Source organism: Thermomyces dupontii (genome assembly GCF_041956625.1).
Source record: "Thermomyces dupontii strain NRRL 2155 unplaced genomic scaffold VTN31scaffold_2, whole genome shotgun sequence".
NCBI classification, from domain to species: Eukaryota; Fungi; Ascomycota; class Eurotiomycetes; order Eurotiales; family Trichocomaceae; genus Thermomyces; species Thermomyces dupontii.
Window position 1 is genome coordinate 1224481 of NW_027192308.1, and position 18029 is coordinate 1242509.

The 18029-nt window shown below is 53.1% G+C and overlaps 7 protein-coding genes and 1 non-coding gene across 8 annotated transcripts; 5 read left to right on the forward strand and 3 right to left on the reverse strand.

Annotated features, from left to right (window-relative positions):
- The first annotated feature begins 2016 nt into the window (after positions 1 to 2016).
- On the forward strand, positions 2017 to 2090 carry VTN31DRAFT_t28. Its single transcript has one exon. It is a non-coding gene; the product is annotated as a tRNA-Ile (tRNA).
- A 1027-nt stretch (positions 2091 to 3117) lies between these two features.
- Positions 3118 to 4717, reverse strand: VTN31DRAFT_2810 (uncharacterized protein; the record flags this gene model as incomplete). Its single annotated transcript, XM_069403020.1, has 5 exons — positions 3118 to 3698; positions 3829 to 3884; positions 3939 to 4050; positions 4102 to 4623; positions 4672 to 4717. 5 exons carry the CDS (start codon positions 4715 to 4717, stop codon positions 3118 to 3120), a joined length of 1317 nt encoding a protein of 438 aa, XP_069262243.1.
- Positions 4718 to 6189: 1472 nt separating this feature from the next.
- On the forward strand, positions 6190 to 6771 carry VTN31DRAFT_2811 (uncharacterized protein; the record flags this gene model as incomplete). Its single annotated transcript, XM_069403021.1, has 1 exon — positions 6190 to 6771. The coding sequence occupies one exon, from the start codon at positions 6190 to 6192 to the stop codon at positions 6769 to 6771; it is 582 nt and encodes a 193-aa protein (XP_069262244.1).
- A 462-nt stretch (positions 6772 to 7233) lies between these two features.
- Positions 7234 to 8488, reverse strand: VTN31DRAFT_2812 (uncharacterized protein; the record flags this gene model as incomplete). The annotated part of the gene is made up of 4 exons (XM_069403022.1): positions 7234 to 7605; positions 7660 to 7856; positions 7909 to 8176; positions 8234 to 8488. 4 exons carry the CDS (start codon positions 8486 to 8488, stop codon positions 7234 to 7236), a joined length of 1092 nt encoding a protein of 363 aa, XP_069262245.1.
- Positions 8489 to 8960: 472 nt separating this feature from the next.
- VTN31DRAFT_2813 (uncharacterized protein) lies at positions 8961 to 10284 on the forward strand (the record flags this gene model as incomplete). The annotated part of the gene is made up of 2 exons (XM_069403023.1): positions 8961 to 10202; positions 10255 to 10284. The coding sequence occupies 2 exons, from the start codon at positions 8961 to 8963 to the stop codon at positions 10282 to 10284; spliced, it is 1272 nt and encodes a 423-aa protein (XP_069262246.1).
- A 1331-nt stretch (positions 10285 to 11615) lies between these two features.
- On the forward strand, positions 11616 to 13737 carry VTN31DRAFT_2814 (uncharacterized protein; the record flags this gene model as incomplete). Its single annotated transcript, XM_069403024.1, has 5 exons — positions 11616 to 11658; positions 11711 to 11779; positions 11831 to 12068; positions 12123 to 13588; positions 13640 to 13737. 5 exons carry the CDS (start codon positions 11616 to 11618, stop codon positions 13735 to 13737), a joined length of 1914 nt encoding a protein of 637 aa, XP_069262247.1.
- Positions 13738 to 13899: 162 nt separating this feature from the next.
- Positions 13900 to 14895, reverse strand: VTN31DRAFT_2815 (uncharacterized protein; the record flags this gene model as incomplete). The annotated part of the gene is made up of 1 exon (XM_069403025.1): positions 13900 to 14895. One exon carries the CDS (start codon positions 14893 to 14895, stop codon positions 13900 to 13902), a length of 996 nt encoding a protein of 331 aa, XP_069262248.1.
- A 1133-nt stretch (positions 14896 to 16028) lies between these two features.
- VTN31DRAFT_2816 (uncharacterized protein) lies at positions 16029 to 17722 on the forward strand (the record flags this gene model as incomplete). The annotated part of the gene is made up of 6 exons (XM_069403026.1): positions 16029 to 16072; positions 16124 to 16164; positions 16216 to 16313; positions 16372 to 17017; positions 17081 to 17640; positions 17699 to 17722. The coding sequence occupies 6 exons, from the start codon at positions 16029 to 16031 to the stop codon at positions 17720 to 17722; spliced, it is 1413 nt and encodes a 470-aa protein (XP_069262249.1).
- Between the last annotated feature and the right edge of the window lie 307 nt (positions 17723 to 18029).

Genomic DNA, 18029 nt, shown 5'->3' on the forward strand with positions numbered 1-18029 from the left:
AGAAAGGCCAAGTACCTGACAAGGTAATGGGGAGACAGATCCATCCTCGGTTCACCCTGCATGTAATCCTCGAGGACCGAACCCAAGACGCCGTTCTGCAGCTTGAATCGAACCTCAAATCGAGCAACAGCTCCGGGAAACTCACTGCCACCCGCTCAAAACTCCTGGCTTTTGTGGTCGGGGAAACCGGGTGTGATCCTGCCGAGAACGAGTCCAACAGCTTCGTTCGAAGTCTGGACGGGGAGCATCAGGTAGGCTAGGCTTTTCTGGATAGGGTATCTGTGCTCTATGACGCTCGACCAACCCCGTGTCAAAGGCCATGTGTACCTGATCCAAGGCATTGGATCAGGCGTCGACAGTGCCCCGAGGGCTCGACTGGCGTCCAGAGTCGAGTTCATAGGTCACTCAGGTCAGAGCCCAGAGCCTAGATGGCTCGAGCGCACCGTTCTCTGCCCACCGTCCTTAGATTCTTTTTGTCGGTTTGATTACCGAGTCGGACGGACTGTTTTTCTTTCAGCTAGGACACTACTACAGTGTAATCAGTTACCTAGACCTGTATCTACAACAGTCAACCGTTATCACTGACGACGGATCGACTACCAGATCCGCCATCAACCTCCGACATTCTTTTCCTCCGCGGTGCTCCGTAGGTCGATACACACAAGTCCCACCTCGACGGGAGGACGGGAAGACGCCGTGTTCTGTACCCAGCCCGGCGACGCATGGATCAGTTTCGGGTTTAGCAAAGTGGACTGCGGATTGTCCGCAATCCGCCAGGGCAGCGGGCCCGCGATGATCCATCCGAGCCGTGTGGCAACGGAAATAATAAGACCTGCATGAGCTGCATCCGGGCAATGTCTTGCTCCATCTGAGCACGGGCACTTCCGGAGTACCGGTACAATCAAGAAAGGACAAAAGACGGTGAAGTCGGAACAATGCTACCATGGAGTTATTGACGTAAACAAACAATTGATCTCAGTGGTTGATTTTGGTACCTGAGACTTTGACTCATGCTTGTATGTATACATCAAAGTCGGTGAGCGCTCGGTCGACTCCCCGATACCTTCTTCAAACTGCGAATACTAGTATTGACCAGCTTCCGCACGAATCAGGTACATCTGATAAACTAGCTTCTGGGCCCAATTACCGTGTCTGTTATAGTCTATCCTCATCATTCAAAAGCACCCAAAGTCAAGAGTATGACTCATTCTCTGACTTCGAAACGCAAAAGACTCTCGATTCCGTGACGAATAGGCACAAAGATCGAGCATTCTTTTTCTCGGCCGGGTCAAATTCAGTTTCCATTCCCCTCAAGTTTCAGTATCGAAGTGAGGCGGTCGGGTAGACACTACTCCAGTATGGAGTAAAACCGACACTCCATACTGTACATACTGTATAGTCTGATTGAAACCCTAAAGCGTGACCTGTCTCATTCTCCGACCTTCTTCTTTCCTACATCAAAGAGCCGAAGTGGGTTGGAAGCACTGACCACTGACCGCCGACCCGACTTGCTGCCCCCACGACCTCTGCCTGAATTCTAAGGCATCTCTGCTGAGTCTGCTCGTCATTCATGATTCAGGTACCTTAAGCCTAACCCATTTCACGATAAGTAGATTTGGGTTGTGACTAATGCGCAATCTGCAGCGGCAGCCTGGCCCGCAACTCTGCAAAGAAAAAAAAACAAACGATCCAGTCCCATTCCCCATTCGATCAAGGTACATGTGATCAAGGACATGACAGATGAAACGTGAGGAGATGAGGACAGAGTAAGGCAAGGCGGTTCTTCGGCCCTACTTTGGAAAAAGGACGACGATATGCAGCTGCTTTTTCTTCGAACCAAATCTCGCCCCAGGAACAGCTTTTACGGTGTACGGAGCACTCCGTGCCCAGTAGTAGGTACTCCGTACATTGGGTCTCGTGGTAGGACGGATGATATGCTTCACGCAAGGAACCAACGGGGCGGGGTAGCACTCTGAAGCCGGATACAACATGATTGCCCCGCTTCCTAACAGCTGTGGTCCCATAGCTCAGTTGGTTAGAGCGTCGTACTAATAATGCGAAGGTCGAGAGTTCGAGCCTCTCTGGGACCATTTTGTTTTTCTATTTTTCCAATTTTCCCCTTGCTTTACCATTCCCTACCATCAAGCTCTTTCACCACTCTCTTACGAGGATAGAGTACGTCAAAGCTGAAACTCAGCCTTGTTCTGCAAAGCAGTCCAAAGTTTTGCACTGCAGTCCGATACAAGGGAAATGCGGTCCTTGCTTTTCATACTCTACGTTTAAACCGCCGCAATGCTCAATCAGCCGGTATTCCCCCCGCGTCGAATGCGCTCAATTGAGTTCTGAATACGACTGGAATATTTCATGCCCAACGAGACAGCGACTAAACAACCCCAAATCTTGACTTGCCTATCAACTATTTGTCCCTCCCTGTAAAAAAAAAAAATTCCTCTGAAGATGAAGACACGAAAGTTGTTCAGACGAGACTCTTTTCTTCCAGTATGACGAGTTGGCAACGAGGAGGGGGGAGGGGGAAGATGCATCTGCGTCATGACGCCACTCCTGCTCGTCAAAGTGTCCATTCTCCCAGACCATCCACTCGTCGCAAAAGGATATTTTTATCAAGTCACTCTCAGGTCAATGAGGAATCAAAGCAAACCATGCATTCGAAATCCATCCCATTCCATTAAACAGTATTTAATAACTCATACATGCCCCCTCGTCTATGATATCGAGTCGAGGATATGCCACGACAGCCCAAGGTCAAAACCCGTGGGTTTGCCATGCAGAGAAAAGAGAGACAGAAATGAATAGAATAGTAGAAAACCATGTTCCTGTAAGACGTCGAGATACGCGTGCATCGATGCATGCATGGCCACGCCATAACCCTACACCACGGTTGGAAGACTCTCTCCATCGTCTTTCCGGGTATCTCGCCATAAACAGAACGAACAAAAAACCGTCCGCCAAAACGCCAATAAACGACGAACAAAAGAGACAGCCGGAATGCACGAGTACTGCAACCGATTTCTGCAGTAGGAAGTTATACGTCGAGGATGATGCGAATGAATACTACTGTCGCCACTGTGCAGTTAGTTAGCCCGAGACAGGACAGCCTCAGAAGCGGACAAAGTCCTGCTGCCCCGAGAGCTCAACGTCAGGAGATCCCCCATCGACAATGATCTCGGTGGGTTCGTTGTCATCCTCGTCCAGCTCATCGGAGTCAACGTCATCCGAGTCGATGGCGTCGTCCTCATCTTCGCTGGACACATCCTCATCTTCCTCCGTTGCAGTTGTTTCTGCACGGTTAGCAGCATTCTTGCGAATCTGTCCTGCCCGGTCGACATGAGGCAGGGTGCACTTGTTCTTCTTGCACACGCCCGTATTGGCGTAGTCAGGGCACTCGTAGATATGCCGCTCCAGGCACGCGGCCCCTTTCTCGCAGTATCCTAGAATTCCAAACGCCCGACAAACCGGTGCCCCAGGCGTCACTCGGACGTGCGCATACCGGCACTCCGGGTTCGAACAACGCCCGCGAAGGAAATGCACGCACACTGGTGACCGCTCTGGACACGGCTCGTGCGATAAATCACAGCAGTCTCCAGACGGACATTTACCGGTCTGAAGGAACTCCTTGCAAATGGCTACCTTGTTCGGATCATGAATGTACGGACATGATGGTCCTTTGTAGCACGTCCCTAGAAGAAAGAAAAAACAAGCGATGTCAGCATCCCAGCAGTAATACCTACACGCGGGTGGTATGCTGTCTCGTTATCAAGACACGAGCGCACGGATTTCACAGGATCGAGGGAAGGGAGATAAGGGTACCCGTTCGAGAGAATCGCTTGCAAAGCTCATCTCGTTTCTTGACCTTGCCTGGTTTCCTGCAAAATAGGTGAGACCCGGTTCCTGCCACCAGTGATATCCCACGACAATACCTCTTCGACGTCACGGCACCAAGGCGATGAAGGTTGCCTTTCTTGCTGCGAACAAAAGTCACGCCACCGACGCTGACCCTCTTCGGAGTCATGCTAACTGTATTCGGGTCGTCTACCACGGGTAAGCCGGTTCTCGAGCAAGGCGCACCAGTGAGCGACGTACTGGAAAGTCTGATCAGCTTGCTCCCCCCGTTGGCTACTTGGAAGGGAATCCCGTTGACAAAGATCTGATACGTCATCGGACGCTGCGTCGCGGCCGTTGCAGTTCCGGGATGAGCCTGACCGAAACCCTGCGCGTATCTCATGACCTTGGCCTCCTCCATCTTGGCCCGTTTCTCTGCTTTACGCTTCTGGGTTTCCGCCATGGCTTTGGCCCGGGCCTGAGCTTCCCTATCGTAGACAGCCGAGTTAATCAGCTGCATGTGGCGATCCCGTTTGGCAACCCATCCGCTTCCACCTGGCTGTGCGGGCTTGGTTTCGTTGTCACTCCCCATCTCGCCTGACGACTCTGCCGTGTTCCCAGCTGTTTGGTTGAGCACCAGAGTCCGATTACGATGGGTGATGGGACGTCGCGGCGCGCCCCTTGTTCGATAGGGCGCCCATCCTCCTCGGTGATGACGCGCATAATGTGGAGGGGGAGCGTGTTGATTCTGGGCGAGTTGGCTTTTGTGCTGGTTGATTCGACCTGACAGAGTGAGTATTGAATGTGACGGGAGTATTCGATTTGACATACCAGCTAATCGTCTGATCCTCTCCAAAAGTTCACTATCTTCTGTCATGGTCGATGCGTTTTGGTGGATAGACTCGAGTGTTGGAGGCGCGGGTGGATTAAGACTCAAGTCCAGGATTCCAAAGGACGAAAGTCACGTGACTGCGGCAAGGATTCAAGTTGTGCGCACACCCCTCAAACTGGGGGCGCGAGTGCCAACTGCCAAGAGCTGCCAAGACTGTGGACTTGCCTCAGTCGGTCAGTCGCTCAGGCCCTCCTGCGCTAGTCCCGATTTGGACTAGTGATGTTGCTGACACAGCACCGCCGCAGCATGAGGCGCTGACGGACAGAGGCAAATCATACGAGTATGGAGTTGGAGCATCTTTTGTGATCTTGTCTCCTTGTTCTTGTGTAATTGTCCCTCACCTTCCCGCATTCCACAGAAGGTTCCCCCGGCGACTTTTTTGACACGTTGTTGGCGCATAAATCTTCCCGATGGCAGTCCAGGCCAGGTGTCAAGCGATCACGATGGATTGAAAAGGCGTATTGCCTTTTGCATACCTCAATAGAGGATTTACCGAATGCAAAGAGAACTCGGTTCCAACCATGTTAAAAGCACGGAACTTCTTTAGCAAACTCATGGAATGTCGAAGGCATTGTTAGCTCTTGTGGCTACTTCTGTCTCATGACAAACATCATTTCGCTGGACGAAAGTGAGATATTTCCACGAACTGCACAATTTTGGCGAAGCTATCCGCCCTCTGAAAGCTTCAAAGCACACGCAAGTACCCTCATATGCACGCTGGAAGAACGAAGAAGGCAGGGAGAGCTGGTAAATGGTAAGATGCTGATCCCGATCTAAAGGCCCTAAGGAGCAGCACGTTCCGAAAGCCCAGAAATCCCAGGAAGGAATTTTTTTACGGAGCCACCGACAGTGTCACCGGACGACCTCGGTGATCCGGCCTTCCAAGGGACCACGCTGGTCATCGATGACACGAGGTTTTGGGCAGAAGAACATCCTACGCCGGAGGCACAGAATGGCCCTACGGTGGTCGGTAATAATCCGGCCTTCACGCTGGTCATCGATGGGAATGCGAACGGCATTCCCACGAGGTTTTCGGGAGAAGAACATCCTACGCCGGAGGCACAGAATGGCCCTACGGTGGTCGGCAATAATCCGGCCTTCACGCTGGTCATCGATCCAGTTGCGAACGAATTTCCCACGAGGTTTTCGGGAGAAGAACATCCTACGCCGGAGGCACGGAATGGCCCTGACCCTGGACGCTAGTTAGGAACACACCCCCTTTCACTCACTTCGTTTCAGGGCACGAACGAACCGAATTGTAATGCTCTTCCAAGTCAACTCGAACAAGCAAGACTCGCGAGGGACATATACATCTGCCTAGACGACCTTGAAGTGGCGAGGGAACTAGGCAAAGATCCCCCCACATCCAGCCAAAGCATATTCACCCAGTTGGTAGAGGTGATGAAAACGTGGGAAGCAAGGAAAAGACTCTCCGGCCCAGGAAAAGTCATCATCAAATGGGTCCTAGGACACACAGGGATCACAGGGAACGAGACACAACGAGGCGAAGACCGTGGCCCAACAGGCGGCTACGATGGAGTCCCAACCCAGTGCCTCAGCAACGTTCGCCTTCCGCCGAAAGCGGGACTTTGAGAACTACTGGGCGGCCAAGGCGCCAAAAAAGGTATAAGGAGCTCGACATCCCGCTCCATAAGCCCCAAACAGAATGGACGCTTCCGCGATTCACACTCAGGAAGCTACTCGCAACAAGATCAGGCCATGGGGACTTTGCCTGGTACGTCGAAAAGCGAGGCCATGCAGATGCAGAACTGCACTGCACGCGCGGGCACCACAAAACACCAGAGCATTTTTACAAGCGCCGGCTCGCCCTCAGGGCACACGCGCGACGGCGCCGTCCTGCGCTGAACATCCGCCATGTCCTGCAAAGGGAGTCCTGGAATTTCACAGATGGATCCAGGCTACTTCCAAGGAGCCTTGCTGTTTTTGGAGCCGATGACGACCCCGTCAGAAGTTTACATTGCAGCAGAGCGAGAGTAGAGGAATATTTCTACACGGGAGTAGTAAAATGTAGACCCTAGTAAACTAATTGTATGCAAGAGTGATGGGAGTTGTAGGTTTCCAGGCGGGGGACCCCGCCTTTTAAAAAGTGAAGGGAGAACAAAGTGAGGCACAGGGCGGAAGTTCGGAACAGGGAGGAATTTGGAAAGGGGAGAAATGCCAAGGCTGGCTGTGTAGTACTCCGTACGGAGTAGTTAGTGGGGTATTTTTTCTTGCTGCAGTCGGTCGGTCCTCGCGTGGACACTTCGGACCCTTCCACTCACTTTGTTCGTTTCAGGGCAGCAGAGCTTCAGCTCGACGAGTTGAACAGGGTAAGGACTCGTTATGGTGATTGTACTACATATTGGGCTACTACTACTCGTTGTTTGTGGACTGCTCAGATTGAAACTGGATGTATATCATTATACAAGTTCCATAACCCATTTCGAACCTCCCGGACTCCAACGCCGTCATGAAAGTATAGGTAAAAAGCAATAAACCCGTTATATGACACTCTCAAATTGAACATCCTCGTTCTCGGATCCCACGACCTCATCTTCGGACCCTTCGACGCCGGTTTCTGGAGGCAGCTCTTCCTTCGGCTGCATGTTCAGGGCTTGGGCGTAGCTGCTCTCTCGGGCCTCGGGCCGGAGCTCCCAAGTCATGGCAAAGTCGCCAGACTTGACCAAGTGAGCAACCATCTCCAAGGTTTGTTTGAGGTACGCTTCAGGTTGCCGCAGTCTCGCCTTCAAAGCTTTGAACGGCCAATACCGGTACTCTCGGAAACACTGATAGATAAGATCCAAGAGTTCGTTCTGAGGCATACGAGTGGTTTTGTTGTCTTGGGGACGAGGCTTTGGAGGCTTTGTTGGTTGCTGATTGGCGAGTTAGCGACTTGCAAAATAAACTCGCCGAATTGTGATACTCACCACGAATGCTCCTTTGTCGCCTGGCACCACAGTCTTGGGCTGGAGCATCTTGCCGGTGATCTTGGGCACAAACTTGGTTTCCCGTTTTTGCTTGAGCGCTTCAAGAGCCCGAGCTTCGCTGATACGATGGTATTCTTCGTTTTCGACAGGGATGCAGTTGAATTCGTCCGCAACCTTGCCAACGATGGCAGTTTGCTCTGCAAAGGTCTTGTTAGCAGACAATACAGCATGCTGTTGAGTCAAACGTACTTGGAATAGTCTTTCGCGTGTATGGCTCCCATTTCTTCTTGTAGGACTGTTTCCGAGCTTCCCGTTTCATCGATTCATACAGCATCGAGCGAGCCTCGCCAAACAGCACGTCGACGCGGTTCTTGTAGCCGGGAAGATCCTTTTCAGAGAAGATAAAACTATTTTGCACGGTAAAGGAGGAATTGTTTGCGTTCACATTTTGGCGTCTGAGGATGTAGTCTTTTGGGATGTTTTTGTTATCGGGGCGCTCGAACAAACGTAGGCTTATCTAAACTCCCGTTAGAAATCTCTCTCGCATCATGGCCAGAATCATGCCAGAACATACTCTTTTCGTGTTCTGTGCGTCTCCTTCCACCCGGACTGTGCCTATTTGGATTTCCTCGTCGTCGTCAATCGAAGACCAGTGCTCCCACAGCGACTTCGGGATCCGTGTTAGCCACACATTTTGGTGTGCCTGGGAGAAGTCCAAGTCGCCCGCGTCCTCGTAGATATCTTCATCGGCCAGCGCGCCGCCTTTGACGTCCGGGTCTGGCTTGATGAATGACGTGGCGCCAGGTTCCTGTTTGATTTGCGCAGCCATGTGGCCGACGCGTCGAATTCGATCAATTTGAAAGTGCCAGCAGCAACGATTCGTCAAAACTCTTTGCCCGCCGGATGCAACGATGCCGTGTGTCGTGACCCAGAGGCAATCGAGAGATGTTGAGTGACCGTGACAATCAGAGTACAGTATCAGATAGCTCGTTGATGACGAGGGGCGGCAAAATCGCCCCGGCGCCGAAGGCGGTGAGCCAAAATCGAGAAGTGCGGGTATATTACATAATCATTTCCTGTCATCAACTGGCATTCAGGACTGTCAACTGGCACTAAAGTCATTGCGGAACCTCAGTGGAAAGCTCAGAGGAGGACAAGGGTTTGGATCTGCTCCAAGCATTCGAGAAGTCAGCTCCATTATGCTGGTGCACGATTTGCACGCGTAAACCGATACCGTATCAGCTGGCTTCTTCGTTGACCACATCAACCAAGTCAAGAAGCTCGCCCTAATTTGCCGCATCATGGCGTCTCAGGCCGTCGCATCGGCCCTATCTCAAATTGAGTCCCCCTCGACCCCTCAGCAGTCCAAGCCGCAGCTCTACAATGGTCTGCTCACCAAGATCGTCACCAGCTCGACTGGAGACCAGCTGTCGCAGGATCTGATCTACTTCTTTGATTCAATTCTCGGCGACAATGTGAGCGTCGTGGTTTCTCGACCGCTCCTCGATACTTTTATCACCAAGCTCCGTGACCTGCCCAACGAGACCAAGATCAAGGTTGGCCAGCACGCCGTCACATTGCTGCAGTCTCGCTCCGCGTCGCTCGAAGAACAAGACTCGAATCTCCGAGAGATCCTCGCCGACGCATACGAGGAAGAAGAAGATTACATTGCCGCTGCTCGGGCGCTGCAGGGCATCCACGTGGACAGTTCGTCACGCTTGGTTACAGACGCTGCCAAGATCCGACTATGGATTCGGATTCTGCGGTTGTACCTGGAGGAGGATGACACGACGAGCGCCGAGTCCTTCTTGAATCGGATCAAGAACTTGCCGACCAAGATTGAGGACCCGGAGCTGAAGCTGCACTTCCAGCTCTCGCAAGCGCGGATTCTGGATGCCCGCCGTCGCTTTCTGGAGGCCAGCCAGGAATATTTCAACGTCAGTTTGGCCGTGGGAGTGGACGAGAATGACAGACTACAAGCCCTGTCGGCGGCAATTATCTGTGCGGTACTGGCGCCGGCCGGCCCGCAACGGGCGCGTGCTCTCGCGCGGCTCTACAAGGACGATCGCGCCACCTCCGTGGATGAATTTGCCATCTTGGAGAAGATGTACCTGGACCGACTAATCACGCCCGAAGAAGTGGCCGCATTCTCGAAAAAACTACAACCGCATCAAGTCGCGCAGACCGCCGATGGCTCTACTGTGCTCGATAAAGCGGTGCTCGAGCACAACCTGGTCGCCGCCAGCCGTTTGTACGAAAACATCAAGACGGATGCACTGGCCTCGATTTTGGGGCTGACAGACTCGGGTGATACCATGGCGGCTGAAAAGGTGGAGGCCTACGCAGCGCGCATGGTGGAACAAGGACGGTTAAAGGGGAGTATCGACCAGATCGACGGGATCATCTACTTCGACTCGGGCGTCTCCGATGCCGCCGGCACACCAGGGGCCACGGGGAGGAATCTACGGCTGTGGGATGCGGGCGTGCGAGGAGTCGCTGAAGAAGTGGAACGCGTGGCGGCCAGCGTTTCTGATGCTTTTCCGGTAAGCCCAAGTGACGGCTGAGTCCGAGACTTTGAGCTGATTGCGTTTGTAGGAGCTTGCTGCGTCGCAGATGGTGCACTAATCAGACTGGACGAGACCATTGGAGCTCAGCCATGTAACTGAGGATTCTGGTGGTAATGTTGCGAAACTAAGTACTCCGTAGAACTTGTCACGATCAGATAGAACAATGTAGTTAATGACTCTGATTGAAGAAGAGATGCAATTCCGACCGTTCGTAGCCTTCAATAGCCGACATTCAGTTCAATAGCCGAGACTCTTCTCAGCAACAAGATCAGGCTGTCCTTGACTCTGAACGGAGTAGTCAATGTACATGTTGGAAGGTCGGTCCTTTGCGATGAGATTTTGGAGTACCAATGTACTCCTGAGTCTCTGCCGGAGAGATCATCATGCTTGTCCAGTCCTCGGGCTCTCTTTAGCCGAGGCCAAAACCTTCCCCAGGAAAATAACTAATCACGTGATTGACCCCAGCCTCTAGCCGAGGCGTTTGAGGCTTGGAGCGGGTCTGGGGAATTAGGGCGGCCAGTCAATTGCCGTTCAATTCAGCTTATGTAACAATAGGTGTTCGCGCGGAGATTGCTCCGTGAGAGAGCAGGGCAGTTCTGGAAAGAAAGGCTTTGGAATGTTTTGACATGATGTTGTTGTTGGAATGATTATATGGCATGAGGATCTCATTCATTAGGTTCTTGTCTTTTGGTTGTATGTACTCCGTAATGTACCGAGATTCAAAATACATTGGTATTACTAGTAGTCTCCAAAAAAAGCTGGTCACTCGCCGCCATAATAAGTAATAATGTCGTCGGATTTGCATGTGAAAGTTGCTTGATCATGCCGGGGACAAAACATCGCTAGAAATCCCTATTTTCAAAGGCAGAATGGCCTTTTATTTTTTGCATGCAAGGCGTCAGAGTATCAGAATCAGATACTTACATACTGTACGTACGGGGAAGACGGGATTTACATGTGATCGTGCCTCAAAGAGGTAGGTACAATACGTAAATGTAATTACCCAAAGCGGATGACCAAGAATTTCGAGATTCTGACTTCATATGCTCGGAGATTGACAACCAGAATGCAATTCCAAGCGTTCAGAGAGCGAGATTCATAGCCAGTAACATCCGTGGATGGGAGTGTACAGTAATGTATCGAGGGTTCGGACGGGATCGTGGCCGAAGATTGCCCGGGTTCCCCGGAATCGAGTCGCCGAAGCAACTCGGCCGCCACCGCTGGTCAACCTCGGCCGAGTGAAGCTGCGGACCAGTCCCGGATTGCACTTCAATAATAAATTAAAGCCGCTGGTCCCCCACGCATTCTCTCCCTCGTAGTCTTTCGTTGGTTTTGTGTGCAGAAAGGACCTTTTTGTTTTCGACCCCTAGTTGAGTTCTATTCTTCACCATGACACAGACACCGCAAAGAGTTATTGTTGTTGGTGGCGGGTGTATGTCCAACCCAGCTTGACCGTTCTTTGAGATGAGGCTAAACCACAGCAGTGTCCGGTCTCAGTGCCGCGCATACCGTCTACCTGAATGGAGGCAATGTCCTGGTTCTGGATAAGCAAAGTGCGTGCTTTGTTGCGTTTGGTCAGTCTTTTCGGAGCTAACAAGCAGCAGATTTCTTCGGTGGAAACTCGACCAAGGCGACGTCCGGCATCAACGGCGCTCTGACCCGCAGCCAGACCGAGCTGGGAATCCAGGACTCGGTCAAGCAATTCTACGAGGACACTCTCCGATCAGCCCGTGACAAGGCACGTCCGGATCTGATCCGCGTGCTGACCTACAACTCTGCCTCCGCCGTTGAGTGGTTGCAGGATGTGTTTGGTTTGGATCTGTCGCTGGTGTCCCGCCTGGGGTAGGTTCTCGTTGATTGCTTTCTACGTAGTCGCCCAAGCTAAATGTCCTGTAGTGGTCACAGCCAGCCCCGAACGCACCGTGGCCATGATGCCAAGTTCCCCGGCATGGCCATCACCTACGCGTTGATGCAGCGCCTCGAGGAGCTGACCGAGAAGGAGCCGGACCGCGTGCAGGTTCTCAAGAAGGCCCGCGTGACCGCCGTGAACAAGGAGGGCAACCGGATTACCGGTGTTACCTACGAGTACAACGGCCAGACGCACAAGGCTGACGGCGTCGTCATCCTGGCCACCGGTGGCTATGCCGCCGACTTCACTGACGACTCGCTCCTCAAGAAGTACCGGCCCGATACCTTTGGCCTGTCGAGCACGAACGGCCAGCACGCGACGGGTGATGGCCAGAAGATGCTGATGGCCATCGGCGCCAACGGCATCGATATGGATAAGGTGCAGGTGCACCCGACCGGCCTGGTTGATCCCAAGGATCCCACGTCCAAGTGGAAGTTCTTGGCCGCGGAAGCACTCCGCGGCGAGGGTGGTATCCTGCTCAACTCGGACGGGCAGCGGTTCTCGGATGAGCTTGGCCACCGCGACTACGTCTCCGGCCAGATGTGGAAGGAGAAGGAGAAGGGCAAGTGGCCCATCCGGTTGGTGCTCAACAGCAAGGCATCCAACGTGCTGGACTTCCACACACGCCACTACTCCGGCCGCGGTCTGATGAAGAAGATGACGGGCAAGGAGCTGGCCAAGGAGATTGGGTGCGGCGAGGCGGCACTCAAGAAGACGTTTGACGAGTACAACGAGATTGCGGCAGGCAAGAAGAAGGATCCGTGGGGGAAGAAGTACTTCCACAACACGCCGTTCAGCATCGACGACACGTTCCATGTGGCCCTGATGGAGCCGGTGCTGCACTTCACCATGGGTGGCATCGAGATCAATGACAAGGCGGAGGTGCTGAACTCGGAGAAGAAGCCGTTCGAGGGCCTGTATGCCTGCGGTGAGCTGGCGGGTGGCGTGCACGGAGCCAACCGTCTGGGTGGCTCGTCACTGCTGGGCTGCGTGGTGTACGGACGTGTTGCCGGCGACAGCGCCAGCCGGTACCTCTTGCAGCAGGTGCTGTCCTTGTCGAAGCAGTCGACTGCGCAGCAGCGGCTGAACCAGATTTCGCTGCACATCGACCCGTCGAACCCGGGCAAGATCTCCGTCGAGTGGAGCGGCGCAAAGGACGGCGGCAAGGCCCCCGCGTCGTCAGACCGCGTGGAGGCGCCGATCGCTGGCGCGCTGACGCCCGCGGAGGCGTCCGCGACCCAGACGGCGTCGTCTAGCGCCAAGGCCAACGACGTCTCGCAGTTCCAGATCCCGGACAAGGAGTTCACAATGGAGGAGGTTGCTAAGCACAACAAGAAGGATGACCTGTGGATCGTGGTCAAGGGTGTGGTGCTGGACCTGACGAACTGGGTGAACGAGCACCCGGGCGGAGCCCAGGCTCTGTACAACTTCATGGGCCGTGATGCATCTGAGGGTGAGTGATCTATCCAAATGCTGAGGAGTTGCATTGACTAACGAGGTTTAGAATTCGAGATGCTGCACGACGATGAGGTGATTCCCAAGTACGCGTCGCAGGTCGTGATCGGCCGCGTCAAGGGCCAGAAGCCTAGCCTCAAGTTCTAAATGTAAAGGGCGGTGCATTAGGGAAATGGATTGATTTTTTTATGCTTGATGATTTTGTATACCATGATATAGTTGTATTTTATCAATTCAGATCGATTCATGATTCCCGTTCTATTCTCGTATACAGATACACCAATACATAGTTACAAGGTAGGAGTGAGCTCACTCTCGCATATGTCTCAGAATCATCTTCAACCGCCTCACAGCTGGGCCATCAGGCTCCTTGCCACCGCCCTGAGCAGAGTGGTCATTGTCCAACTTATTGAGCTTGAGCTCCTCGAGCGCAGCCTCGAGAGTCGGTCGGAGATACCCCCAGACTTCATCCGTATACTTCTCCTCCACAGCTAACCAGTCCTCCGATCCGGGGAGATGAGCAAGAACCTTATCACGCAGGGTCAATGGGTCTCCCCCGCCATGGGTATTCTCCAGAACCGTATCGATGCCCGGGACGAAGCTCCTCGCAGATAGACCCTTGCCAGACGTGCCAGAGTGTCGACGGAAGGAGTTGAGAATCTCAAGCTCGGTTTCCGTCAGAGGAGGTGTGGTCGAGTCAGCGCCCGCAGAGACCTCGTCGTGGAACGATGGAGAGGATAGCAGCGCGACGACGGCTGCTCCGTCGGCTGTTGCCTCAGCGTCATCCCGTGTTGTTGATGTGGTTGTCGTCGCGGTACGCCATGCGGTTTCGAAGTCGTGGTCGTCTTGTGCCCGTTGCTTGCCTTTGTCCTTACCTGGGTGTAGCAGCTCTCCGTAGTCGTGCTGGAACTCGTCCCATTGGCGACCGGCCTCGTCTCCTAGCTGCGTCGTCGTCGTCGTCGTCGTCGTCGGCTGTGGCGCGGATCGAAAGGTTCCAGTTTGCAGGTTGTTGGCGGCGCTACTGCTGGCGCTGGAGCTGGGAACTGCATGTAGAGAATGATGGCCGTGTAGAGAGGCAGACGATGATGAGGAACCCTTGCCGTCCGTCAATGCTTGCGCCAGATCAGACCCCAAACCACGCCCATTCGGCGGCATCACGGCCTGGCGGGCAAGCCCTCTGGCAGAATGCCGGATGCGGTCACTGAGACTCTCTTCCGGATTGGCACCATTGTTCTGCCGTTGATGGGAGGAGCCATTCTGGTCATCCTCCCGGTTCTTCTGACTCTGAGGCTGTTTGCGTTCCATGAACCTTTTGTATTTTCTTCTGCATGAGGGCAGAAATCGGGAATGGATTTCTCATTCTCAATCATAAGAATCACACGAGTCGATGATAGAGAGCTCTCGCCAGTACATACCTCGGCCCAGCGGAACCTAGTTATATATCCACGTTATTCAAGTTATATACCCGCAAATGTAACCTAGTTATCCACATTTGTAACTCTTGATGTCACTCGCAGCGGGCAGTCTTTCTTGCTCGAATGCAGCAACGCCGACGCCGTGAATGACGACAGCCGTGATTCTCCATCTCCACCATCGATACTCTGTGTGGGCTGGAATCTACAGCTAAGACTCCGTTTGGCCCTGATCTGCTCAGCCGTGGTATCTCGTCTAAGACACTGGTTTCTGGTCGTCAGGCTGAACTGTGTATTTCTTGCCTCAGCTTTTAAGAGAGTAGGTTCTCTTGAACCAATTTTTTAAATAAAATAACGATTTGATTTTGAACAGCTCCGGAATATACAGATCGATTCGATATCAATTCCCGCGATTCGACTTCTGTTCTGTGCTTGGTCTTTACCGTCCGTACATATCTGATAGTATTTTTTTCGCCCGCCCTGGAGACTTGGATCTGAAATCCCCCCCTCCAACATCTCGTCATTCGTCATCGTCAACCCCTCCGACACTCCTCCTTTGCTCGTCCCTGCGTGTCCCTTGATCCCCCGACCGGTAAGTGCTTGTTCGACATCGCCGTACTCTTCCCACTCGGTTCCGTGTCGATTGGTCGCCTTCTGCTCCAGTGCCTTTCGCTGTCCCGCCCTTGCGGACCCTCGAGCGAGAGGTACCCAAACGCAAAAACAACACCTCCGCATCAAGAGCGTTTTTTTTTTTTCTTCTAAGTTCTCTTGGAATATCTTCTCCATCTCCGAGCTTGTCGCTGATCGTTCCTCTTCCCCTCCAGTTCGCCGTCGTTCCCCCACTCCCCCCCGGTCGGGTTGCTCCGTTCGATCCCCAAGTCAATCTCTTCCGCTATCCCACAACCCTCGTCAGTCTCGACCATAGCCTCTCCGCTCTTCCCTCTTCTCTCTATTCCCTCTCTCTACGCTATTCACGTGTCTCCTGTCTCCCGCTCTCCCTCATCTGGCCTTGCGGAATCTTGAAAGATGGTCGACGGAGATCCAGGGACGCCTACCTGGAAGTTTACACAGTGAGTACGGCCCGGAGTAGGCCGGGAGATTAGAACTGACGCAAAATGCAGATGCTTCGGCGACAAGGGGGATGTGGAGGATATTACAGAAGGTACGTGGGCCGGAGGACAGTTTGATCAGCTCCGCATGCTGACTACTGCAGCCGATATCATCTCGACAGTTGAATTCGACCATACAGGCAACTACCTAGCCACCGGAGATAAAGGCGGTCGAGTGGTGCTGTTCGAGCGAAACGAGACGGTATGCGTTCTCTGCCCTCGAACAGGTCAGTCGACGGCCGCAGCTGACGCTCCGACAGAAAAAAACGTGCGAGTACAAGTTCCACACCGAGTTCCAATCGCATGAGCCGGAATTCGATTATCTAAAATCTCTCGAAATCGAAGAAAAGATCAACAAGATCAAGTGGTGTAAACGGTCAAATCCCTCCCACTACCTGCTCTCCACCAACGACAAGACGATAAAGCTATGGAAGGTCTTTGACAAGTCCCTTAAAGTCGTCGCGGAGAACAACCTCTCGACCGACTTGACACCCGCTGGGGTAATCGGAGGCGGGCCACCGCGACCGCCGCAAATCTCTATCAAAGATCCCTCCATGCTCAAGCTCCCGCGTTTGACCCATCATGACACCGTCGTCGCGGCCCAGCCCCGTCGAACGTACGCCAACGCACACGCCTACCACATCAACAGCATCTCCGTCAACAGTGACGGCGAAACATTTATAAGCAGTGACGATCTGCGCATCAACCTGTGGAACCTCAACATTCAAGACCAGAGCTTCAACATCGTGGACATCAAGCCCGCCAACATGGAAGAGTTGACCGAGGTCATTACCGCCTCCGAGTTCCATCCTATCAGTTGCAATTGGTTCATGTACTCCAGCTCAAAAGGGACAATCAAGCTTGCCGACATGCGCACTCGCGCTCTGTGCGACGAGCATGCAAAACGTAGGTTGCTCGGAATTGCAAGTATGATTTCTTGCTCATGATGTTGCTAACGGGGCATTACAGTCTTTGAGCAAGAGGAGGACGCGTCCTCCCGCTCGTTCTTTTCCGAAATCATCTCCTCCATCTCCGACGTCCGCTTCTCCCACGATGGCCGTTACATCATTTCCCGCGATTACTTGACGGTAAAGGTCTGGGATGTCAACATGGAGCGACAACCCATCAAGGTCATTCCAATCCACGAGCACCTGCGACCGCGATTGTGCGACACCTACGAGAATGACAGCATCTTCGACAAGTTCGAGGTGGTCTTCTCCGGCGATGGCCAGCACGTCATGACGGGCAGCTACAACAACAACTTTATGATCTACCCGACAGATCCCAACAAGGAGACCGAGATCGTACTCCAGGCGGACAAGTCGGCGTTCAAGGCCAAGAAGGTGGGCGTGCCGACGCCGATGAACAAGAACGGCAAGAAGAATGGCTCGAGGGGGAGCAGTCCAGCTGGTATCGGGTCGCGCATGCGGAGAGAGACTGATGCCGACCAAGTGGACTTCAACAAGAAGATTCTGCACATGAGCTGGCATCCCCACGAGGATAGCATTGCGATTGCTGCAACGAACAACGTGCGTCATTCATCCTTGGATCCTTGGTCGAGGTACTTTTATGCTGACCTTTTTGCAGCTCTTCATCTTTTCCGCGTTGTAGATGCCTAATCTGTGACTGAATGGTTGACCGGACTGCGGTGGGATGGAATGGAGAATGCCCAGCGGGTGATCTTGCATTTGGTAATGGAGTTACATCTTAGAGAAACGATGACAACGTGATGGAGATTGGCTTTCAGTTTTGCGGCACGTGAATTTCATACCCTCCTAGTTGTGCTCTACATGATGCCGTGATATCTGTTCTCCGATCGTTTTCATGCGGCGTCGATTTCGGCGGAGCGGTTTGCATGTTTTCCTCCGTATCAACTGTCTCTATCCTGGCTCTTTCGTCCCTGTCCAGGATGTATCTC